General features: G+C 34.5%; 1 protein-coding gene across 2 annotated transcripts in view; it reads left to right on the top strand.

Annotated features, from left to right (window-relative positions):
- Positions 1-26,842, top strand: part of GALNT13 (polypeptide N-acetylgalactosaminyltransferase 13) — a 418,871-nt gene that overhangs the window by 286,634 nt on the left and 105,395 nt on the right. For both annotated transcript variants that reach the window (XM_063112481.1, XM_063112489.1), the window contains exon 7: positions 1,463-1,643. In XM_063112481.1, coding sequence (XP_062968551.1) covers positions 1,463-1,643 — 181 coding nt within the window. The remainder of the gene's footprint in view (positions 1-1,462; positions 1,644-26,842) is intronic.

Below are 26,842 nucleotides of genomic sequence, written 5' to 3' on the forward strand. Positions count from 1 at the left end.
GAGAGGAGATTTTAGAAGATTTTATGTGAAGATCAACATAATCTAGTGTTAAGGGAAATTGTTGATGTTTCAGGAGGAAGGTGAGGGGATAATCAAATTGGTTACAGCCTTAAGTAAGACATAAGGAATATAATCTAGACTGATATAGAAATATTAATTTGTCTTAACAGAAGGATCAACTTCTTCCATTTTAACAGGAAGGAAAATTGTAAAGACATATCTAATTACAAGATGGTTTATATATTTCATACTCGAAATGAGGAAGTTATAAATTAATTAAGCATTTTTGACTATTTAAGAATGAGCTGCCTTATCTTTTGAGGGAGGGGATGTACATGAAATGCACAAACAACTGTTAATTCATATGTTATTATTTATCTTTTATCTTCTAGTAAGAAATGAATGTCTTTTATAGTAGCTCTCTTCTAAACTGAATGTTACATGAGAAGTCAGTTGGAGAAAACTTTCTTTCAAAAAAAAAAAAAAAAAACTTCCCAATCTATCAAATACGAACAATGTTAGTTACAGTGTAAAAACCAAGTCCTTCAAATTCTGTGTTCCAGTAATTAGTACTTTTATTTATTGAGATAAGAAACATGAAGATAGTAAGTATATATGATTGTGTATATAGAGGTATGTTTGCATATATACACTCACACTATATTAGTATAACCTATGGTTTGTATACGCAATGTAATTTTATAGAAATAAATGTTTTGTGGATACTTTACATAATACCTAGCCTCAACTGCATGACAAATCCTAGAATAACAAGAAATATATGGCATGCCTTCCAAGAGTTCATAGTTTTAAAGGAGTGATAGTAAACAATTGCTTAAAATACAGTGTAGTCAGTTCTTCAGTAAAAGCATGTTTAAAATACAAAAGAAACACAATCCTAAATCTCCCTGTAGAGCTTCCTAGAAGTATGTGTAGACACTGAGCAGATATAAAGGCATTGTAGAATATTTTAATAAGACTAATCCTATATCCAAAGGCCTGAGATTCAAGTGATAGAGACAGCTTGAAATTAATTGTTATTAAAATTCCAGATGGATGAAGAATAATAGATTGATTTTTCTACAAATCGCATTTAAATTTTGATTATGGCATCTAACATGTAGAAATTCATCTATTCATAGCAGATTTTGGATACCAAACATCTGTTAAATAGCAATTGGGTTTACTACTAGAAACTGGAAACTAGGTAGCCTAATAAAGGGATAAGAAACTAATTACTTCTTATCTTCTTGATTCCAATACTACAAGTATTTTAAATATATCAAGATCTTCGCCAAAAATAAGTATATGAGTTCAAAATTTTGTGTCATTTGATATGTGCTTGAAACATATCAGACAGATACAAAGACATGAAGATTAGGCCTAAGCTTCATTTGCTTATCATACAATATTAATGCATTATTTACAATGATCATTATACAGTGATTGTTCTTTTTCCCAGATTTGGCAATGTGGAGGCTCATTGGAGATTGTGACTTGCTCCCATGTTGGTCATGTTTTTCGGAAGGCAACTCCATACACTTTCCCTGGTGGAACTGGTCATGTCATCAACAAGAACAACAGGAGACTGGCAGAGGTTTGGATGGATGAGTTTAAAGATTTCTTCTATATCATATCGCCAGGTACACAATTCTGACATATATTTTTCTTTATAAGGTAAAATAAAAATTTAAACATGCTGAATATGTGTTTCACTATTACTGCTATTCTAGCTTAGAGAAAATATTATTACCATAATATTGCAGAAAATTGTGTATAAAAAGTTGTATTACAAACTCAATTTGATCTAAAATGAGAAAGACTGTACTAACTTCAAATGCTTAAATATTCTTTTTTCTTTCTTTTTTTCTTAACCCAAGTATTATGCTAGGAAAATGGAGCAAACAGTACACAGAGAGGTCCAAATTTAATTCACATTTATCAACTCAATTTAAGAATTTTTAAAAACGTTTAAAAAAGGATGTTTTATACTGCCTTATTATCCTGAATATCTATGTAGGGAAAGGTTGAATGACTTTATACAAAAACAAGATAGAAAATTATGCAGATATTCAAATTTATATTTTTGAAGAATATTTAATGATATAGTAAGTTGTTCATTGATAAATTTGAGTGAAAAAATAATATAGAACTATAAAATGTTATCTTTAGTTACAGAGAAGTGTATATATTATACAGAGAGAGAAAGAAACAGAAAGAGAAGTAAATATAGGCTATCACTGTGTGGTAGATTGTGACTAATTTCATCCTTTTTCTCATTCTTTTCTATATTTTTAAATTTCCTCAATATTCACATATTACTTATTTTAAAAAATCTGTCATTAAAAAAAGAGAGAAAATCATAAGGCAATGTAAGAATATCCCATTACTGGGTGATGAGATGACTAGTGATTTCATTCTTTATGATTTTCTCCAACAGCCACATTACTCAAAAACAAAAACAAACCCCCCCAAAACAAAAAACAAAACCCAGAGGCTTTAAAAAGGGGGAGAAAAAGGATGTAAGAGGAAGACACAGGGTCATCTTCAAGATCTCACAGACTAAACAAGGAGACTAAAGCATAAACGATCTGAGCAGGATTTCAACTGTATTGATAAAATAATTTGAAATGTTCTCTTTTTGATAGTTTAAATGTAGGTCTTATGGTTATCAATGTCATTATTATGTAACTTATAAGAACTACAACAAAAATCCATGCCTATCTCCTCTCTTCTGTAATGCAGTCTTTTACATGGCTTAGAAAACCAGTTTGGATTCTAATTGACATGCTCTGATTTCTGAAGGTATATGTAAGGCAATTAAAACTCTTTAATAGAAAAGTATGAAGAAAAGAAAGAGCAGTATAAACTTTCTTATTAAGATCCAGAATTACCTTACAGAGAAAAAAATGAGGGTGTTTTATATGTAAATGTGCCACTTCTGTGTTAAAAAAACTATTGCCAGGAACACTATTTCATGCATAGATGTATTTCTCTTTACAGTATAAATCCAATCCAGATGCTCACGGAGTTGAGTTCAGTAAGAGCATGTAAAATTTGCAGCCAGGCAGTGACATTTATATACCTTTTCATTTTCTTTTGATGTTACTTTTGGAATTTAAATCATTACTTGTAGAAATATATAAGCTCAAATACGAATAAAGGAGTAATGGAGGAAAGAAGTATGTTATATGTGATTACATGCAACTTGCATTTAGGAATATGAGTAATTGAGAGTAATTGTAACCATATGTATTATATTCATCCATGATGAATATTTGTGAGGTCTTTTGTATAATTTTCCTTTGAGTGAAAAAGGCAGATAAATGGTAGAACCATTTCTCAAACTGTAATGAAATGACAAAGCTGCCGAGTTTAAAGAGTGAAAGAGAACGCCTGCTATCTGGAACTAATGACTTTATGTTGCTCAGCAGGGACTGTTTGTATACCCTGGAAAATGTTGTTTTTACATTACAATAAATATCATTTGGAAGGTTATTGTTCTTATAAAATGGGCTTATTTAAATCCAGAAAGGTATTTTGGGAAACAGAAAAAGGACATTTGGGGAATTAGCTGAAAGTATCTAAGAACTTCCTAAGAGACATTTATGCATATGTATGTCTCAAAGACAGTCAGCATTGCTGAGCTTGGTGGAGTCTGCCTGCTATAGAATAGGCAAAGAGAAAAAAACAAAAACACAAAACACAAAGCAATAAATTGCTTCTCAGAGGGAAACGAGGAATGGAAGAAGGCCTGAAACTAGAGCAGAATGCCTAAAAAAATTCTAGCCCCAGGCGGGATTCAGATCACCCAAAAACAGATAAAGTGGGTTGTGTTCAGAAAGTCAGGAATCTTGTTATTTTTACGATAACAATTTTAGCCATTATTTATTTGGGCTATAGATACTCCTGGTTTCTGTAACTTAGAATCAAAATCATGGATTTTGTTGCTATCCCCTAGAATTGTTGAGTTTCTTTTTTTATCTCCTTGGGTAGAGTAAGTTTGTAAAGAGAGAAGTAGGTATGTGTGTTGGGGGGTAGAGGGTACACGCATTCACATCCACACTTAGAATCATAACCTTTACTATAATGCACACATACACATGCAAATATTTATGAAAAACTAAAGAGTTTATTCCGAGTTTTTATAAACTTCCTTAACAATATGTTTAAGGAAATTATTATAGTTCTTTGTAGAAGCACCTCTGTGTATCTATCTATTAATTTGTCTAACATGTTTTGAATGGAGATTTGCACTTTTTACACAAGGATTTCTATTACCGAATTTTATTCTCCATTTATGCCCTTGCTCAAAATTCAGTCTTTAAATACTGAGCACTTATAAATTTAATTCTGAAAACAATTTTGCTTCCTTCCAATATACTCTATAAACCATTAACTGTCTAATGTGTTAATTGGCTTCAGGGATGCTTCAGCTCTATCCACCTTGAACTATCTGATTATTTGGGTATTCTCTCTGGAAAGTGAATTCCCTGAAGTTTAATATTTTGGCCAATCCATCATTGCCACTTAGCATATTATTTTAATTTTTATTACTTGTCTCTACCTCCAAAGTAGTTCAAGACTTGTATTTCCAGTGACTAACAACTTTCCTGTCACTTTGTAGTTCATGAAAACAAAATGGTTGAATAATTAGAAGAATTAATAAATGAATGAATAAATTTTTAAAGGGAGCCACTTTTGTTTCTTTTTTCTCTGCTGAATTCTCCATGGATGTCTAGTTTGTACCAGGGAATCTCTTCGTAAGAGTTGTGGCAAATGGGAAGCCTTTGTCCCACCTCTCTGATCTGGCCCCTGGGTAGGTGCCCACTGTCAAAAGATAGGTGAGGGTACTTTTCATATACCTGGAATATCATTTCTCTGAGTTTGCCATCAGAAAAGAAAGTTCCACTGACTTACTTTGTGATTAGGGTTTTATAATTCTACCGTAATCATAGGTGTGCACTGTAGTAGAATCTTACCCCTCCAAGGCTTATACAAAAGTCTAACAGGCACAATTAAGGCACATGATAAAACCGTATAACAGATCAGCATAGTACACGAGCTTAAAATAAGGTCACTTTTATACCTCTTGATTTTTATTTTTCTCATGACCCCCAATTAATTTAAAGCTAAAAATGGGATGTATAAATAGCTAACTGTGTGAATTTCTTTTATCTGACTTTTTTCACAGTATTTACTATATGTCCTAGTTGTCTTGGCCTATGCCCAGTAGCCATTCTGTAATACTGACAGAGTTGGCAGTGTCTAATTATGTCTTCTAAATGAGTGTCTCAATGAAGAGTAGAAATACTTTAAAATAGTATTGAAGAATAGATTTTTAACATTTGTTTAGTTTGCTTTCTGAGTGTCTTTAAAGGATGCAAATACAATAGCATCATTGATTTTTAAAGCCCTATAAATTTTTAAAGCCTGAGGCACTTTTCATTAGTAATTGGACTGTTTCAGCTTGAGCCAATCTGACTGTCCCAGCAAATCCTTTGAAATGAAGTAATGTAAGCAAAAATCCCTCTTTATGGAACACCCTGTTATAAATGGTAATTTTATTTTTTCCTGTTGGCCACAGGAATAAAAGCTTAAAAACTTTCAAATAGAATGTAGTCATAACACTAACCATATATTTGAAATGCTGGTGGTTCTATAAATATTGATTGTTATTCTTTGAGGAGGTGGATTTCTAACTGGATATCAATAGACACAGTGATTAGAAGCAGCCGTCCTTATATAACTCCCAGGTTCTTCTTCCTTTTCTTAATAGACAGTTTGTGCCCTTGTTTTGAGTGAGAACAAATTGAAAATAAAATTTAGAGACTCTCAAAGTGTATCTTAAAGGTATTTATAGGTAACTGGGAATATACGTTATTTTCCTTTGGCAATATTGTAGTACTTTGATCTGTATTCCAGGTAAACACAAACCACACATTTAGAGAAGAATCCTTAAATTTATTTTAATTAAAGGTTCACTCCCTGTATGTTAACATTTTTTAAAAAGGTTATTTAAAAAAAGGTTTCTTTTTAAAAAATCAGCTCATCAAAGGAAGTCTTTGTTAGCAGCATCTTTGGATGATTATTAAAGTTTAAGGCCTACATTCATTTCTGTACCTTCAAATTTGTATTTATAAAATACAAATGTCTTTCAGCATGCTGATTTTTTGAAAAGATACAATACTTAATAACTAACCCTTGAATGTACAGCTTAATTCTTCTACAAGTCATGGAAATGTGGTTCCAGGCTGATTTCATAACCACAGGTTTTGTTGTCTCCAGAAAAATGTGCAGCATGCAGATTTTTTTAATAATCTAGGAATATTAGTTTTTGGTTGGATTAACATGAATTCCTCTGAAAAGAGTGCAGCACTTCTGAAAGTACAGTTTATTTGTACCTATGACTTTTGAATTTTTATTATTTAATAAATGCTTTTTTCATGAGCAGCAACCATGATATCACTGAATGATTATGATAGGATGAGGAGGAAATTCTAAATCACTTTAATGTACTATATTATAATAACACATTATGCATTTATCTGTGTGATGCCTTGAAATGTTAAATATTAAAATAAGGGATGGTAGCTATATTCAATACTGTTGGTATAGTGAGCAGATAACTGTTTTTCCTTGCTTCAATCAATCAAAACCCTAACAGATTCTTTAATTCTTAAGTCAATTTATGTTATTGGTACTTTTATTTTATATTATGGGTACTTATTTTTTATTTTTATAGTAATGACATTACATTGCTTCTGTCTTCATTTGGTGAGTACTTACTAAGATCCTACTCTCCACTATGCCAGGTAGGAGGGGCTACAATACAAACACAGCTAAGATGTTACCTTTGCCTTTAAAGAGTGAACTGCCTACATCATCACATTTAATGAGTATAAATGAAAATTAAGGTTAAGCACTTAGTACATGGGGAACATATTGTTAAGAAGTAAAAAGGATTCTTAAGTGAACTGCCTACATTTTCCTTGATTTCTATTTCTCATTCACAAACTGCAAAATCAACTGAATCTCCAAGTCCTTTCTATTCCGCTACTTTCTCTCAAATCTACTCAGTTATCTTCATTCTCATATGCTTCCTCATCCAGATAACCTCTGGGTCATCCTGCTGTAGCTCCGCACCTCAAAGCTCAGCTACTTCTCACCCATTCTGACTATGCTGCTGGAGGACGTTCCTAAACCTAAGTCTCTCACTTCCCTAACAACTTTTTAATAATTTAACACAAAGTCTAAAGTCCCAAACATGGGTGATAAGGCCCTGCAAGATCTGATCCTTGCTCAGCTTTCCAGTCTTTCCTCCTACACTTTCATCCCTTGAATACCATATACTTGCCATATGGCACTACATTCGGGTTCCCAAGGTCAACACGCTTCCTTCCAGTATAAGTTTTTGCAAATGTCTAAAACAGTATTGAGGAGTTAATGAAAGCTGCCACCTCTGCATAATATACCTTCATCATCTACTCCCATTCTTCATTTATGATCAGGTTTGATATCATTTTTCCCAGGTACTCCAATGGCTTTCTGTACTTTCCCCACTGTAGCATTTATACATTTTATAAGCATTTCTTCCCTTCACTAAACTATGTGAGTAAAGGGGCTACATCTGTTTTTGTTTTTTTTTTAAACTTGTTTGGTTACCTTTTAGAGTTCATTGAGCTCCAATCTACTAATTTTTCTATTATTTTATTACATATATCAAAGGTGAATAAAACTACCACCACCAAGTATCCTTCAAATCCTTTTCCTACACATTTGCATACATTTACAGATACAAACACATGTGTAAGAAAATATAATAGGTACTGTTTTGATGTTTTTTTCTTCTAACTTAATAATATGTCCTCCAGTGTTTTGCATGTAATTCACATTGGATTATATCATTGCACTTTGTAGTGAAATAGTATTATATTGTATAGATGTATCAAAATTTATTTTAATTATACCAATATTGATAAGCATTTAAGCAGGTTCCAGTTGTTCACTACTACAAAAAAATTACAGAAATATTCTTGAAACAGCATCTTTGTGAACCTAAGGGAATATTTCTGAGGGATGTGGTAGCATTAAGAATGAGAGCACTGGAGGCACACTGCCTGGTTTAGTTCAAATTCTAGCTCCACTTAATCCCTCTGCACTTAGTTTCCATACTATAAAATGGTAATTATAATAACAGGGCCTTCCACATAGAGTTTTTTGAGATTTAAATGAAGATATACAAAGCTCTTAGAACGATGCCTGGTAAATATTTAACACTCAACTAGTGTTCATAGAACTTAGACATTTGCACAGATTCAGAAGATAAGAAATTATAAGGAGGAAATTTTAATTTCTAGACCAGGAAGTATTCCAGAAGTCTGATAGATTGATTTACAGTGCCATGAGAAATATTCAAACAGAAGCTAGGTGTTTGTCTTTTATGGACGTTCTAGTTAGAATTGAATAAGAGGTTGGATATGATTTCTTATCAGATCTTTCTAACTCTAAAATTCTACCATGATAGAAACTTTTGTATCAATGAATAAAAACACATTATATCTATTCTGGTAGCCCGTGGATTAAAACTGAAAGGAAGTAGATTTCAACTCAACATAAGAAACTTCTGATAAACAAACTTTCCATCCATAGGACGGGAAAACTTGAAGAAAGGTAAAATATACATTTCTGTTTGCTTGGGACAGTCCTGGTTTACGCCTGTTACCTAGGGATAGTAATTGTAGCATCCCCTTTCACTCACAACATGTTATTATTTGATCAATAAATTGCATAGCCATTCTACTTATAAGGCATTGAATACATTCTCCCTGGAAGTGACTATCTGTAGAAGAAACCAAGTGGACTGACAAGGACAGCAATCATTCTGATATTGAGTGGGAGGTAGACTGTCATTCAGGCAGATCCTTGTCCTAACAAGATCTAGAAAAAATCTGTAAGTCATTTAGCTGTTTGGACTACCAGTTTACAGACAAATTCTCTAGTTCAATGACTTGTTTGACACCTAAAACAAATACCCTCTCTTAAAATACAACCTACAGAGATAATTAATTTAAATGAGCTATCTTTTTGGAGAGAAAATTATATCACTGAGTTCTGATTCCTTTTGGAAATGTGTTTGCTCTCATCCTCTTATTAATTTGTTTGATTGATTATTCCTGACTTTAGGATAATAAAAAGTCAAGTTCTAAGTAAAATAATAATGTTTGTAAGTCTAATGTTTGTGGCACATCAAAGTATTTTCAAACATCTCCATGGGGATTTATATGTTTTTCCAAAACGCCTTTTAAAACCTAATGAATATCATAAATCAGTTCAGTTCATGACATATCTTTAGAAAGAAGAGAGAAGTGATGGGTTAATAATTTCACAGATTAAATCACAGGATGCAGTTGCTGAAAGCAGGTTGGAAATAATTAGATTAAATTATAATCTGAAAAACTAGAGGAAAGGGCGAGATAAATGGATTCAACTACTCAGGGAATCACCCAGTGTTTCAACATAATTCTACATGCCTCTACTCTTTAATCTATATTTTAAATATAATATATATAATATGATAATAATCCAATGAAATAGCAAGTAAAGATTGAGTATTCCTTATACTGGTAAAGTTCAAAATGAAGGCTAAATATAGCTATTTTCTCTCACCACGGAATTTTTTTTTTTAAATACCAGTGCAGTAAATGGAAAAATAAAAATTCATTGGAAATCACACACTCTATTTTAATTATTTATATTTACACATATCTGTGTCAAGTATGGAAAAACTAGGAAAATAGATGAGAAATCTGAGAAGTTAAAAAGGAAAACAAATTTTAAAAGATATTTCAACAGCAAAGCCTGCCTTTCTTTCACATTTAAAAGCATAGGAAAAATAAATCTAATGCATAATTCATGCAAATGACTATGCAAATCACTAACCAGTTCTATAGTGAATGTTACTAGAAGTGATTACTATTCTTCTCTATGATAAATCCTTAATGATATGATTCCATTTTAACTGAAAAGTTGTTTTGATGATATTTTGTTCTAGAAATATAAATTAAATTTAGCATCATTTTAATGCTAAGCAGAACGATTACTTTTTTCCATACAGTAACAAGTTTCAATTTCTTGGTTTTAGTATGGTTATTTTTAGTTTTTTATACATGTATATAGTAAGTTTAAACTTCTACTTCTAAAATAAGGGGTAAACTTATTTGACTTCTTAGTTTTAGAAGACATAATTGGAAAACCCTAGAAACCCTAAGTAAAGTGCTGATACAAACACACACACACAAGAGTTCTTTTTAAAGTTCATGGAAAAATGGAATTGAAAGATAATACGCATTTTTTCATGAACTCATTGATGACCCCTTGTATATATATATGTGCATGTTTGTATGTTCCACATAAGAATATATATAACTTGTTCACATACGAAAAAAATATATTTTATTTATTTTCCACATTCCAAATTGTTTGGGAGATATTAACTATTACAATCTGATTTTTTTTTTTTTTTTTTTTGTCTTTTTCGTGACCTGCACTCAGCCAGTGAGTGCACCGGCCATTCCCATATAGGATCCGAACCCGCGGCGGGAGCGTCGCCGCGCTCCCAGCACCGCACTCTCCCGAGTGCGCCACGGGCTCGGCCCACAATCTGATATTTTTGATTGTTTAATATACTGTACTATCTCTAGCAATTATAAAAATGCCTTACCTTAATTTTATTAGAAGGAAAAGCCATATAAAATTAAATTCTCATATTGACTGAAATATCATTATAGATTATAATATAATGATAGTAGATTTCCCTACAAGTATGGAGGACTAAGTAGACATAGCCATAAGAATAATATTTTCAGTACCTTTATTTCCAAACATCAAAAGGACTACTATAAAATCATTGTGTAATTTCAAACCTGTCAGATGAAATCTTTCAGTGTGAAATACTCCTTCTGGAGATAATATGTATAGCAAATATGTACACACTGCCTTGCTGCTGCCATTAAGTTCCTATGACATCTGTTGTAGTCTATCTTCAGTCAACTCCTAAATTTTCAGACCACATTTTTTTCCTATCTATGTTTATGTCTACCAAATAGTTACATGGCTAGTAGAAATCTTGATGTTCATGTGCTCAACAATAAAACATATAAATCAGATGAAAACTTATCAAGTAAAAATATTTCCAAAAGTCCTGGGTCCTATTTTGAAAATTTTATGTAATATCAGATCAAACTATTGTTTCTGTAGATTAGGATCTGAAAAATGACATTTTCAGGAATAGGTATTTATCAAGGTTAGGTTTTTTTCTTGCCAAATATGTAAAGTGTACAATTAGAACATATTATACTCCCAAGTTAATTACTTAACAATCTAGAGTCTCTGCCTTTAGCAATGAAAACATAATTTATTGTTTTCAAGGGAAAATAAGGAAACTTGGAAGCCAGTGCTAATGGACTGAAGAACCAATTAGAGAAATTTAGGATCTGCTGTGGTCTATTTTTTCCATTTGACTTTTCCATGTTTAGAGTCCCTGTATTTTATTGAAAGGAAAGTAAACAGGGAAGAAAAACAAAGAGTTGGTGAGCTTTTAGTCAGGCTTCTGGGTGTGTATTCTGTAGACATGTAGCCCAGAAATGTTCATTTACGTCAGGTGCTACAGTGCACTCATGGAAGTCTTTTTCCCCTGTTGCTCTCAGCAAAGAGTAGTAGAGAAGAATGGTGGCCATGTTGGATAAATTACAAATACATGATCTAACACGAACCACATAAAAGCTGTGTCTTATTCATAAGGACACTAATGTCTCTCATGACCAGCCTTCTCCACTCTCACACTCCACTACTTTCTTAATCATCTTTCAGGGGCCACTCTAGCCATCACCAGGTGTGGACCAGAGAGGCTAAAGAAGGTTCTTTCTTTCTTCTCCTTTTAGATGATCTTATTCTGCTACTTACAGCTGGATCTTTCTCTGTGCAATTCTACATCATCCAAGATGCTAAATTTGACTGTGAACTCCATCTCAGATCAGACTCCTAGACAGTAACACAGAAAGAATGTTTTTTGCTTTTGTTTTCACCTTGTACAATCTTTTCCAGTAAGAGTTACTTGGTGTTCTGTTCCTCACCCATTTGCTTCTGGTATTTATTAGCCTCATTCTGTAAAAGTTTCAAATATAGTTGGGAAAGACAATAAGTAGAAAACCACCTCAGAGAAAACGTGTTAGCAACTGGCACTATAAATGTATTTTGCTAAGAGTTTTCCAGGTAAATGGGAAGATGAGAGGGGATACAAGGATCTGGAGTAGGTAATCATAGAAAATGAGGACAGGGATGAGTGGAGGTGGAAAGGGAGAAAGTGACCTTGGCATTGTAACTGAGGAGTCAGCCTGGCTACTTCATGATAAGGGGCACTAAATCTGGATGAACAAAGACTCAGAACAACAGTAGCTGTTTCCTACAGGTGGAGCTTTGGTCATGTAACCAGTTGTCGTCTTCCTTCCTTTCTCCTATTCTAGGATCCTTGCCATGTAACCCCTATTTTCCCATACCTGCTTCCAACTACTTTCATTCTACCATCTCTTTAAAATTCTAATATAACATAACCAATAACTGATATTCCTTCTCATCTTCCTGTCTTTTCTGTAAGTTAAGACATTAACAGAAAAAAAAAATTAACAACTTTTTTTCATCAAACATTATATATAATACAGAAGTAAAGTCATAATCCAGTACTAGCTAAGTAAGCTTGGATAAGTTCCATAACCTCTTTATACCTCAGTTTCAGCATCTATAAAGTAGGGATTTTAATAACATTTACCTCATAGAATTTTTGTTAGCATTAATGAGGTAAAGTAGATATAGATATTGGAACTGTATCAGAGATGTACTATGGACTTAGTGAATTATAAATAATAATAAAAATATCTGGAGAAAATCACATAAGGAAGGCATTGGCCAGGGGTCAAATATTTTACACATAAATGTGTATGTATCTTATTATTAAGTCATTACTCAAAATTTCATTGGTGAATAACAGATATGTTATAAAATTGTATGTAATAAAATGACACTTTCTTTTATATAAGAATATACTCTGGATTTCTTTAAGGCAATGTTTCTTAACTTGAGGTGGGGTTCACAGACTGTTTGAAAATCTGATAAAGTATATATAAAATTATTCCCAGACAGATACATATGTACACAACTTTATTAACACAAATATGGAGTTTATGGAGGCTTTGGTTCCCATTTATGGAATTCACAGGAGTCCAGGATACGAGGTCTAGGACTCTATCTTTAAAGGCAAGAAAGTAAATTAGAAAATCTTAGGTTTGAGTTTAGGATCTAAACATGTACGTTTTTTGTTCTGGGAAATTGACTTAATCTCATGGGTATTAAATATTTTCATTTAAATTGGAATTTGAAAAAATTATCTCTAATTCCAACTCTAACTTCTATATTCTTATGAAATAACTAGCTTCTTCAGTTCTTTTGAAATACGAGACCATTTTCTGCCGCTCAATTGTGTTGGTGTGAATGGGATGGTTCAGCAGCACTCAATGAGGAACTGTATCTTCCTTTGAGTCAGGCTTTTCAAACTGGGACAAGACACAGGGGGCAAGGACCAAAAACAGAAAGGATAAGAGTCATGCTCTCAGAGAATAAGAGAACAACTAAATGAGAATATAACAGGATGTTAGTGGCAGCCTTGGCTTAAAGGACTGACTCAGAGCAGGAAGCAGTTTCAGAATTTATAGCACCATTTTGTTTATCTTTGTCACTTAATCCTTCATATATTTATTTTTGACCTTTTGTCTTTAAAATTGGTGGTAGGCAGGTTTTACTGTTTGTCTTGATTCTAGTTTTCTACTACTGCATAGCTAATTACCCTAAAACTTAGTGGCTTAAAACAAAAACATTTTATTAAATGTCATGATACTGTGGGTCAGGAGTTTAGGCAGGACTCAGAGGGGTGATTCCTCTGATCCACATAGCATTGACTAAAGTCCCCTAGTGGTATTCTGCTGGCAGATGGGCTTATCTGGAGGGTCCAAGATGGCTTTACTTACATGTCTGGCCTCTTGATGTGATGGATGAATGGCAGGGCTGAGCTGCTCTGGTCAACTGAAGTGCTTGTCTGTAGCCTCTCCAGCAGAGTGGTCTCAGGGTACTCAGATAGAACTTTCAAGGAATCTGTTTTCCCCTAGAGCAAAGGTTTCAAGGATCTTGGGCAGATGCTAACAAGGATTCTTACTAGCTAGTCTTGGAAACCCCAGAGTGACTTAGATTCAAGGAAAGGCATTTTTAGACCCCATATTTCAAAGGGAGGAACAGCAAAGTATTTGTGACCCATCTTTAATCTACCAAAATTTTTTCCCCTACACCTTGGGTAAAAAGGATTTAGTTAATCATACATCTTAGTTCATGGCAAATTAATATTTTTGTTCATTACATAGCTTATTTATTTTTATTTATTTAATTTTGTCCTCCATCATAGACAACCATTCCATTTTGTATAATATGCATATTTTATTTGAATAAGTTTTACTGAAAAATGTATATTGTTTGGGTGTAATTTATTTTTAATTAGAATCAATGACATTGAGCTATGTATCTCATTATTTTTCTTGTTACCACACAAACATTATGCAGTTAAGATTCATTTCATGTTTCTAAGTGCACATGTATGTACTACAAAGTACTCAGTTGCGGGAATCCGCTGCATTCTGACTTTTTATCCTTCCTGTGATGGTTACCAGAGTAACTCCAACTCCCTGTTACCATTAATTTATTAGTTTCTTCAACAAATAATATCAGACATTTACTGTATGCAGGTACTGTTCTAGGTATAAACAATATACATATTTTTATAGACATAGAAGAATAAGGAGGGAGGATTTATACCCAGGAACAAAATTTCTGGGTCATAGAAGTTTGTCAGATGGGTTTGTAGCATCCCAGCAAAAATCTCCTCCCAGTTGCCTATTTACTTTGTCCATGTTGTTTTTTTTATATTAAGCAGGATTCTTTTATTTTTTTAATTTAAATGCTTATTCTATTTTGAATATGTAATGTAATCACACAGTTCAAAAAATTAGCAGGTGAGTATAGTAGCCCCACCACAGTGCTCTGGACATGGTCTCCAGAAGTTCCAGAAGTAGTAGGTGTTGTCTAATGAAGAGACTGAACCTCATTTGTGAGTTCCTCCCTGGGTCTGCACACGGTGGCACTGTTCTACACTAGTTGGAATTTCTACCACTTCATCTCTATGAGGCCAAATCCTGGGGCATCCTGGCTCCCTGTGAAAGTGGCTGGGTAAGGAAATCAAAATTGCTTCATATGGGAGGTCTAGGGCCAGTTTGAAAAGGAATATCCTCATCTCTGAATCTAAGCCTGGGAAATGAGCTGGGTCATCCTCACAGGACAGCAAGATACCACCTAGGGGCTCATGGCCACACCAGAACAAAATGCTTTGCTCCTGCCCGCAACGTGAGACAATTATTCAAAGCCAGCTTCAGCTCACTAGCCACAATTCTCCTCTACCACTTCCACATTAAAGGAACTAGATTGGATTCCTCCATATTAAGGCTCTCAAATATACTTGAATATATAAAGGTAAATGAGGTGAGGTCTTGGAAAGGGGTAGATCTTGCTACTACTGGCACTGGGGTTTAACTTCACAATCTAGCAACCATATGATGTATGGCTATGCTAATTGTACTGCTAAAGTAATTCATAACTAAAGCCAAAACATTTCATTACTTTAGTTATACTAGGTTTGTCAGGGCTAGGGCCCACAGATCCTTCAAACCCATTGTACAGACTGGGTCACAGACCCCTCACATGCCAGGCTGGATCACCAGACCCCTCACATGCCTGGCTGGGTCACCAGACCCCTCACACACAGTTCCATGATCTAGGTAACTGGGAAAAGATCCTGGGAGCCATTGGCAGACAACATGAGCTCAGTCCCAGCAGTAGCAGCAGTAGCAGCAGAAGCAGCAGCAACGGTGACCTCTTGGGGAATCCAGCAGGAGTAGTGGCCTCCTTGTGGCCCCCCTGGGAGCATCATGGGGGGTGAGGGGCACCATGGATCAGAGCACTCATCCTTTATACGTAAGTCATAACCCAGGATACCTGGGTGCACATGCGCAATTACATTAGACAATAACCAAGGAACACCTGAGCACACATGCCTATTTACATCAAATGCTCGCAAGATTCTGAACATCTGAGGGGCGCTGACCATTTCCCTATATTTTCCCAACATAATCTAATTAATCAATGTTTTAATTGTCAGGTTTTTTTTTTTTTGGATGTGCTTTGCCAATTTGGTTTCTCTGGATATCTAGTCCTCCATATTTTTGGAAACAAAAGTAATAGTGAAGTTCTCATACCTGCACTTACCAACCCCTTCATATCCTAGCCAATGAGTTCCCAGTGGTGGAAGTACATACACAAGAAAAAATAGTCAATAGGAAACAAAGATCACTTGTTGTAAAGATACACGACGAGGCCACTTGTCAACTAAGGCAAATCATAACTAAAGACAAAATGTTTCATTATTTTAGTTATACTAAGTTTCCATTTGTATTGTCAGGGCTAGGGCTCAGACCTTTCAAACCCATTGTACAGACTGGGTTACCAGATCCCTCACATGCCGGTCTGGGTCACCAGACCTCTCGCACGCAGGTCCATGCTGAGTAATTGGGAAAGGTCCTGAGCACTCGCTTTTGGCAGACAACACGAACTCAGTCCTCAGCAGCAGCAGCGGCTTACAGGTCCAGCAGTGGCGGTGGCCTCATGGAGGGTCCCAGGGACCCTGGCAGCAACAGCCTCCAGCAGGAGTAGTGGCCTCCCCATGCCCCCCCCTGGGGGCATCCCGGGGGTAGGGGGCAGCATGAATCAGAGCCACTTGTCCTTTATACTTAAGTCCATAACCCAGGACACCTGGGTGCACATGCATATTTACATCAAATGCTCAGCAAGATTCTGAACATCTGCAGGGCCCTGACCATTTTCCTAACACTTGCTATAGCCAGGCAGATGATATGCACCCATTTTCAAAGCGAGCAGACCCAATCTCACTCAGGAACCCAGTCAGAGGAAATTTTGAAAACATAATTAAATGCAGAGAGAAAGACTAGCACTTGTTCACTAGCCAAAGAAACATCAAGTTCTGGAGAGACTAGAGACTCTGTTCCTGTTTGTGGGACGCAGTATAATCCATCCATTAGTATAATATCCTCAGTGAGTGTTTGGAGCTGAGAGCAATCAAATTTGCAACGCCTTCTTCGACATAATTTATTTTATCTTATGGAAAATATTTGAACTTACAACCTCTTGAACTCAGCTTTCAAAATACTACGCTTTTCACACTTGGATCGCAATCCAGATACACTTTTCTCTGTATCTTAATATATGAGTGCTTAAAAAGTTCATGAAAAGATTCATATTATCTTTCAATTCTATTTCTCCATCAACTTTTTGAAGAATCTCTACTCTCTTATTTCATCCCAATATACCCTTATCTCTTATTCATCTGAAAAATGAATTCAAGGTCCTATTCAACCATTTGTCTTTCCACCAAATCTTCTCCCATGGCACTTTTTCTGTTTCCCTAAAATTGCATTTATAACTATATGTTTTAATTTACATGTATATATTTATATCTGTAACACAATTGGGAGCTCCTCAAGGGCAGGGACTTTTATTTATTTATATGTCTTACTGTCTTTGCCCAGTGACTGGCACAAATGCTCTCCTACAGATGGATACTAAAAGAACAAGTGGTAAATGAACAAGTGGAAAAAAAGAACAAATAAAAGTAGTGTTTATTTGAACACATTTGAACACTATAAATTTGTAATTTATGTCTAACCCCCCCTATATTGTCCAACATATAAATTATTTTAGATACTATGATCTATAAAAGAAGATAAAGGGATTGGTGGTATTAAAGAGGAAAAACTGAGGAAGAATTAAGGCTGTCATTGAGTATATATGTAAATGTTGTACAAGAGATAAAGAGAGGCCTTTTTTCTAGGCCTCCACTGAGCCTAGAAAAAAGGAACATGAATGCTGACTTTGAGACCACGATGCTCTCGACTTGGTTTTTACAAGAGTTTTCAACTTTTGATAAATCCTTGAATCTCAGTGAGTCTACTCAGCAACTCATCTGTAAAATGGGAATAATAAATTCTTCCCTAGCTACCCCACAGAAAAGTTTTGAGCGTCTAACCAAGTGAGATATTAAAGGGAAGGGATATGTGATCCAAAAAGCCCTGTAATCATGATTTAAAGATGAAACATCTATTTTTTAAAATAATATTATTTACTAAACCCAATTGTCTCTATAGTAATAGCTCAAACAAACAAGCTGAGGGACCTGTTTACAATAAACCTACCTCTTTTAGTTGTTCACTCTGCAACAGAGATATCACCAGAACACACGTGTCTTCTGCCATATGGGCTGGTTTCCCTGTGCTCAAACTTGCTGATAAATGCAGCCAGTGCTTCCCCTTTCCCAGAGGCACATAAGCAGTAAGGTATCTGTTGAAATTGGGCAAATTTATGAAATTATATTAACTCAAGCCTAAAGGCAAATGCTGAAAAGTCATTAGTTTTCTTATCTGACAACAAAAGCAAATGAACGACATGAAGCCTGTTCACTCATATATGTATTTTCAGTTACTCTAATGTTTTGTTGTGGCAGTACAAAAAGCACATAGGTGTGTGTTGTACCTCTTGGAAGCTTCCCTATGTATTACGTCTCCTTTTCCTAATTTTTCACAAGCAGAATTAATCAGTCCATTTGATGCTTCTGTAGAATTGTTCAAAACCCGCATTTAAAAGGTCACATTGCTTTGGAATGACCTGTTAATGAGTCTGGCTTTCCCCAAAACAAGGACATTTTTAAAGACCCTGCCTTTTCTTTTTTGTATTGTCAGGACCTCCCTAACCCCGCACCTGGGACTCAACAGGGCCTCAGGAAACACTTTTTTAAAATGATGAAGTTTTTAACTTTTACTCCAGACCCTTTAAAATTAAGCACATTTTGAAAGAGGGAAGGAAAGAGGGACTTGAATACATGGTAGAAAATAGAGATGTTTGGGAAAAGAAAAATCACATGATCTTATTTTTCAGAAAACTTGGTAATAATGGAAAACTTGTTAGCTGCTTTAACTTAGTACTGAGCAAATGGAGATTTGTTTTACCTGTTGCAGTGTTGCTCTCTATTCATGTGGATACATTTATAGATGGGTCAAAGGAAAGACAGAGTTACTCCAACCAAGGGCCATTACAGAGAAGGGTCCTAGGAGTCTGTTATTAAGCTTAATAGCCTTGGTATTTTAGCAGTGTAAGGACTCAGCTATAAATCAGGAAACTTGCTTGTGAGGGAAAAGTGGATTTGTACAGAAAGCAGAAAAATCTCCAGCCTCTGAAAAAGTGAGAAAACAAATTTGAAACAATGTAAAAGAAGTATAAAGCCTTTGGAATGATGACATTATTTTAGATACTCGAAGTTGAAAGCCCTGAGCTGGAAGAAAATTATGTAGTTCTGTTCATTCAACAATTTAGTTGGGTTACAATGAAACATATGTGAATATTTTTTGCTATTGAATCTTGAATCCATTCTTTTTTCTTCAACAAATTTTGAACAAAAGATCATACTTCTAATCCTTATTATTGTTACCACACAGAGGTGAAAAAAGGTGGCTGAATAAGCAGTTAGGATACAGTTGAGTAGTAGGATATAGAAAGAACATATGGGAAGAATGGGACATATAGGAAGCCATCTGAAATAGTTTTAGGAGATCAGAGTAGTCTTTCTGAGTGAGGTGACTTCTAAGCTGAGCAGAAGTTAGTCAGGGAAAAGTGAAACTAGTGGGAAAATGTAGTTTTCTGACAGAAAGATCAAAGTTCATCCCTGCAGAGAATTGAGAGAGAGCAAGAGGCTGTCCAGGAACCAAAAGTGAGAAATATATAAATATGGTTGGAAGAGTTAAGTAGCAGCATGGAATTCATCTCAAAGGGCATTTGGGTGAAGTGAAGGATATGAGTGGAAAGAGTCTCCTCTGGCCATTATATGATAAAAGAATGGGACTGTGGAGAAGATTGGAGGCTGCAGGATGTGTTGTTCTAAACTAAGTATGAAATGTTTATGGCCTAAACTTTTGTAATAGTGAGAATGGAGAGATATACACAAAGTCCAGGAATATTTTGGAGGTAGAAACAATAAAATGTAGTGACTGCTTAAAAGTTTGCAATTAAGAGAGAGAAGTTAAGGATTAATGAATGGCAAGTTTTCTGATGCAAGCAAATGGGTGTATGGTTACTGCCTTTGTCTGAAATGAGGACACCAGAAAAATGTGGTGCAGTGGCGTTGAAGGTTAAACAATAAGTAATAAAAACCCACATCAATCATTCACCATTGCTTGCTGTGTCATATTTACAGCTTAAAATTCTCCAGTAGTGAGAATACTTCCAATTCCAATTCAGTTTAAGGGTTGTTTATTGATTTCTTGGACATCAATGAGTTATCTCAGTAGATGTTATTTGAATCCATAATGAACTTATTATTGTGTGTAGAATTCTGTAGAATCCTATAGTTTTTCAAAAGGCAAGTGGAAAAAAATTCTCAAGACAATAGTGAAATATGATTTCAAAAATGTGTTGGGATTAGCTTGAAGAATCATATCTCTAACATTAATGGCATGAAAAAAGACTTTTATTTCTGTTATGGCAAAGAAAATCTTATGGGGATCTTCTAGAATGTCATTTGTAAAGAGACACAATGGAATGTTTAAGCATCCTGTGAAAGAGAAGAGAAAAGAAATGTCCATGAGGAAACATAACAATGAGAGTTCAAAAGCAATGTAAATGACTGGCTGTGTAACTGACAGCTCCAACAAAATGAACTCAGCTGTCTGTGAAGTCCATGAAGCTTTGCAACTTACTACAAATGTAGAAATAGGCCTTTCTGATAATCTTCCATGATTAGTATCCAAGCAAAGACACTAGCTTATTTTCATTTGTTAAAACAAAAGCCTAGTTTCAAACGAAGCATCAGCTGCCACTTGCAGATTTGGTAGGAGAACACTAGCACTTTTCTCCTTTAACAGGGAAAAATTTATCATTTTAATTTCTCTCAGAGGAGGGATAAACTGCTAATTGCCTTTACAATTGCAAGAACTGTTCATTTATAACTATTAATAGTCATTGTGGAACACTGATATTTTGAAAACTTTTTCAGCATATGTTTTATACTTAAACAGAGGTATAAAGAATTTATTGGTATTTCAAATGAATTCAAAATTAATAATATGAAATAATAGGGGATAGTAGGACAATTTTACAGGAGATATAAGTCTGCACAATTGAAGATTTGCAAATTTCTTTGCTTCCATTAATGACTTTGTTCCACAAATGGCAAACGCTAAGAACTATTATTTCAAACCCAGTAATATAATTGGATTTCTTACTTTGAAAGGATAAAGCTTTCTAGATAAAGCAGTTATTTATTTTCTTTAATGCAGGAGCAGAACACCTGGCTAAAGAATCACTTTATTTAATCACTAAACCACTTTATTTAATCATTTTAAAAAATTTATATTTCTTTTATCATAAAATGAATATGTGTCTATGTGGAAAAAAATAGACAAAAGTGATTTCTTAAAACGGCAGTGAGAAACAAGTGTAACTCCAATACCTGTAATAATCACTGTGAAAATTTTTGTATATATTCTCCTAATCTCTAGATAGAGGAAAAATAAAAATAAAAAAACAATTATTGTATCTACCTTGAACACTTTTCAAATCAGAAATTATATTTATAGTTTATTAATTATGACCACATATTTTATTATATGGATTAATTAAAATTATTTATTCAAACACTCATTGCTGAGATTTTAGGTCATTTAAATGTGTTATAAACAACATAGCAATGAATGTTTTTAGAATTAAATTTTTGCCCATCCTTAGTATAAATCATTAGAAGCTAAACTGCTGGAATAAACGGTAAAAATAAACAAAAGAAGCAAGTTCCCTCTTTTTTTTTTTTTTTTTTTTTTTGTCTTTTTCGTGACCGGCACTCAGCCAGTGAGTGCACCGGCCATTTCTATATAGGATCCGAACCCGCGGCGAGAGCGTCGCAGCGCTCCCAGCGCCGCACTCTACCAAGTGCGCCACGGGCTCGGCCCACAATTTTACAACTTTATCTCACATTTCCTTTAAGTCTAAATTTATGTACTTTAGTGTCTATTTATTATCTACTTGATACTTTAATTTGTTAGGATACCTTAGTTTGAATATGAATATAAATAAATAATGTATAGACAACAGCAATAAAAGAGCTTTTATCTATCAGGATGAATAGCAAACACATAATAATACCAAAGGACTGAATAGCAGGAATAGTGGGTTGCAGGAGGAATTGAATGCTCCCTACATATAAAACTACCTAGCACACCTATGAGTCTAATGGATTAAAAGAGCTCCTGCTCTTTGGGATTAAGGCACAGTTTGTGAGAGACAACTGGAATGGTAAATTGTAAAGATATTCTAAATAAGAGGTGCAATACGTAAAGACAGGAGTTTCAGACTTTCTGGTCTTCTTTTAAAAGTGGCCCTGGCCTAACCAACTCAAAGACCAAGCATCTGGAAAACGAGAAAACTTCACCAATCCAAGTAATTAGAGACTACGCACATCAGTGATGACTAGTGCACTCAAATCAGATATTCTCGGCTTCCAGCTCACCTGTGAGACCACAGGGGTCAACTTAAATTTCAAGTCATCAGTTGGGTTTATTTCACTTGCGGAACCTCTCCAATTAAGCACAAAAAGGAATGCAAAGTTACTGTGTTGGTAAAGCATTTTATTTAAAATGTGGTTATCTTTAAAGGGTACTTTTAGAATTTAATTTCTAATTGAGATATCCTGTACAATTTTCTTTCTCTAAGCAAACAATAAAAATTCAAGTCTTTTGGTATGTAATTATAAAATTAGCTTGAGAATGGTCAAATTTATTTTCTGATTAAACTCCTTGGTACCAATTATAACTTGGTATTCGTTTTTTAAAAATTTTAATGTCCCAATACTTATTAACAAAGAAAGCTACAATGAAATTACTTCTAGTTAACTTAGCACTGCCTGCAGTGGGACTTCTTTTGGTATAGCCTATTGGGTAAATCCCTAGGATAAGAGCCCTAATTTGTCCAGGATATTAAAGTTATTTTCTGGTTTGATGTTCTGAATAACATCTAAGCAAAAGTCATTATAATCAGAGTAACTCTGCAAATATACCTTTGCTAGTTATTTATAAATGAATATAAATTTTAAATGGTTAAAATATTTACATATAAAAAGTATGTGCATCTCTATTAAAAGATTCCTGATATGCCTGGCAGCCTCTGGTAAAGTGTCAGTCCCTCAAGATAAGAATTCCAAGTTTAGGACAAGGTTTGTTTATTTATTTGTTTGTTTGTTTATTTATTATTATTTATTTTTATTTTTTTATTTTTATTTTTTTTATTATTGTCTTTTTCGTGACCGGCACTCAGCCAGTGAGTGCACTGGCCATTCCTAAGTAGGATCCGAACCCGCGGTGGGAGCGTCGCCCCCAGTGAGTGCACTGGCCATTCCTAAGTAGGATCCGAACCCGCGGTGGGAGCGTCGCCCCGCTCCCAGCCCCGCACTCTCCCAAGTGCGCCACGGGCTCGGCCCATTATTATTTTTTTAAATTGGAACATAGTTGATTGTACATATCTGAGGGATACTGAGTTGAATATCACTACCTGTGTGCAGTATGTGATGTTCAAATCAGGATGATTAGTATATTCAATATTATACAATGTAATCACTTTCTGTGGCCCTTTACCAATTCCTCCATTATCCTGCTTCCCCTTCCCCTTTCCCACATCCGATAACCTCAGTTCTGTTCTCTCCTTTTAAGAGTTCAATGTATTATCATGATTGTTTTACTTTTCTTTTTTAAAAAATTTTTTCTTTTTATTTTTTAGCTCTCACTTATGAGTGAGGACATGCAATATTTCCCTTTTTGTGCCTGGCTTATTTCACTTAATGTCATTTTCTCTAAGTTCATCCATGTTGCTGTGAATGGCAGTATTTCATTCTTTTTTTTATGGCAGAGTAGTATTCCATTGTGTAGATATACCACACTGTCCTTATCCAGTCATCTGATGATGGACATTTAGGTTGGTTCCAACTCTTGGCTATTGTAAATAGAGCTGCAGGTATCCCTTCGACGTGATGATTTCTATTCCTTTGGGTATATACCCAGCAACAGAGTTGCTGGGTGGTCTGGCAGTTCTATCTGTAGTTGTTTCAGGAACCTCCATGCCATTTTCCATAATGGCTGCACCGATATACAGTCCCACCAACAGCGTAGGAGGATTCTCCTTTCTCCACATCCTGTTAGCTCAATATGAAGAGATGTTACAATGTCGCACCAGATAAATTTAAAATATGGTTTTACTGATTACTAAGTAATATCTGTTCACTGTAAAAACTTTTTAAAATATGCATATAGAAGACAATTGCTTTATTGGTAAATTATGGGGAAAAGGGAAGAGAAGAGCGACTGAGGCTTTTAGATGTTTTTCTAATATTTTATTTCTCAGTAATGTTTTTCTAATGGTTATTTCTTTCTTAAAAGAAAGAATGATCTGAAGCTAATATAGTAAAATACTTGACTTTTTATGCCTAGATTGTGGGTACACAGTTATTTTCTCTATTTTTGAAATGTTTTAAAATTGAAAATAAAACATTTTAAGGTACTCATGAACCCACCAGATAGTGATAATCATTCCGCATTCTAGTGCTTAGCTTTCCAGCCTTTGTTGTAGGAATATACCATTTTACAAGTCTTGGCAGGGAAGTTATTTTTTTTTTTTTTTTGGCAGCTGGCCAGTAGAGGGATCCGAACTCTTGACGCTGGTGTTTGAAGGCTGTGCTATGACGAACTGAACAAACCAGCCAGCACAAAGAATGATTATATTGTGTAATGTTGAATATACTAATTACCCTGAAAAATAAAGAAATAAATAAAATTAGGGGAAAAAAACAGTTGGGACTTGTAATCAGGACTTAGGGTTGTTAAAGACAATTTCAAATATGTTCAATTATCTGTTTATTTAGGCAAGTTACTGTATAGTACATTATGAAAATCTTTTTATTAACACATTTAAATTTATTAAAGTTGATTAAATAATTACAATTTGATGATTTTGTTTTGTGGGTATAGAAAAAGAGATTGGGAAAATATATAGCAAAATCTTCATAGTTGTTATTACTAGATTTGGTGTTATAGGTGATTTTTATGTTCTTTTGTGAGATAATTTACAGGTTCTCTGATAAGAATGTATGCTATTTTGTAATCCACAGAAAATCAATTGTTTTGTAAAATTCTTTTGTAATTAAGGAAAACATCTTCATTTCTTCAGGAAAAAAATGGTTATCCACTTTATTGACAATAAACATTAAATGATTAGGTTTTACCAATTACTGATTTAAATTCTGATTTTCAAATAATCATTTGAACCTCTTTTAGTAGTAAAAACTCTATTTTGGTAATTAGTTTTGGTAATTAGTTTTGGCAGTTAATTTACACTGAGCCCTCTCTGTGTCCACCAGAGTTTCTCAGATCAATGGCTTATTTCCCAGTGTATGGAAGGGATTTTTATGTCCAAACTACTAGAGGTTATCAGCAGATGAAACAGACCCTCAGTTGCAATACATGCATTGTAAATACATATTTCATGTTTGTTTTTTACCAAAGAGGTATTTTGCAGGTATTTTAGGTAATATTTTCCAAATTAATTTTAAAAGCTTCTATTTATTTCTCTCTTCAAAGTGGTAGGCATTGAAAGAATTGGAATGTTGTACATGGCTTTGAAATAACAGAATCTGTTGATATTTCCTAAGCCAGTCTGGAATTTCTGTGTTGTCTGTCTCTTAGCAGATCTCCATTGCTCCAACTTTCTAACTTGGTTAGAACACTAAGGTTCCCTCATTACTCATCTTCTACTTGCATCTCCCCTAATCCTCACCCCTTCTCACCTTTCATCATTTACAGGCATACCTCAGATAACGTCAGTTTGGTTCTAGACCACTGCAATAAGCTAATATTGCAGTGAAGCAAGTCACACCAATGTTTTGGTTTTCCAGTGCATATAAAAGTTATATTTATGCTATACTATAGTCTATTAAGTATGCAATAGCATTATGTTTAAAAATGCACATACCTTAATTAAAAAATACTTTTGCTAAAAAAGATAATTATCATCTGACCCTTCAGTGAGTAGTAATCTTTCTACTGGTGGAGAGTCTTGCCTCATTGTTGATGCCTACAGACTAATGAAGTGGTGGTGGCTGAAGACTGGGGCAGCATGACGCTTTCTTAAAATAAGACAACAATGAAGTTTGCCTCAGAGATTGACTCTTTCTTTCATGAAAGACTTTTCTGTAGCATGTGATGTTATTGCATAGCATTTTACCCATAGTAGAACTTCCTTCGAAATTGGCGTCAGTCTTCTCAAACCCTGCTACTGCTTTATCAAGTATGTTTATGTAATGTTCTAAATCCTTTGCTGTCATTTCAGTAAGGTCCACAGCATCTTCAACAGGAGTAGATTCCATCTCAAGAAACCACTTTCTTCACTCCTCCATAAGAAGCAACTCCTCATCCATTAAAGTTTTATTGTGAGATTGCAACAATTCAGTTACATATTCAGGCTCCACTTCTAATTCTGGTTTTCCTGCTATTTTCATCACATCAGCAGTTACTTTCTCCATCCATTGAAGTCTTGA

This window comes from Cynocephalus volans, chromosome 1 (genome assembly GCF_027409185.1).
Source record: "Cynocephalus volans isolate mCynVol1 chromosome 1, mCynVol1.pri, whole genome shotgun sequence".
NCBI lineage: Eukaryota > Metazoa > Chordata > Mammalia > Dermoptera > Cynocephalidae > Cynocephalus > Cynocephalus volans.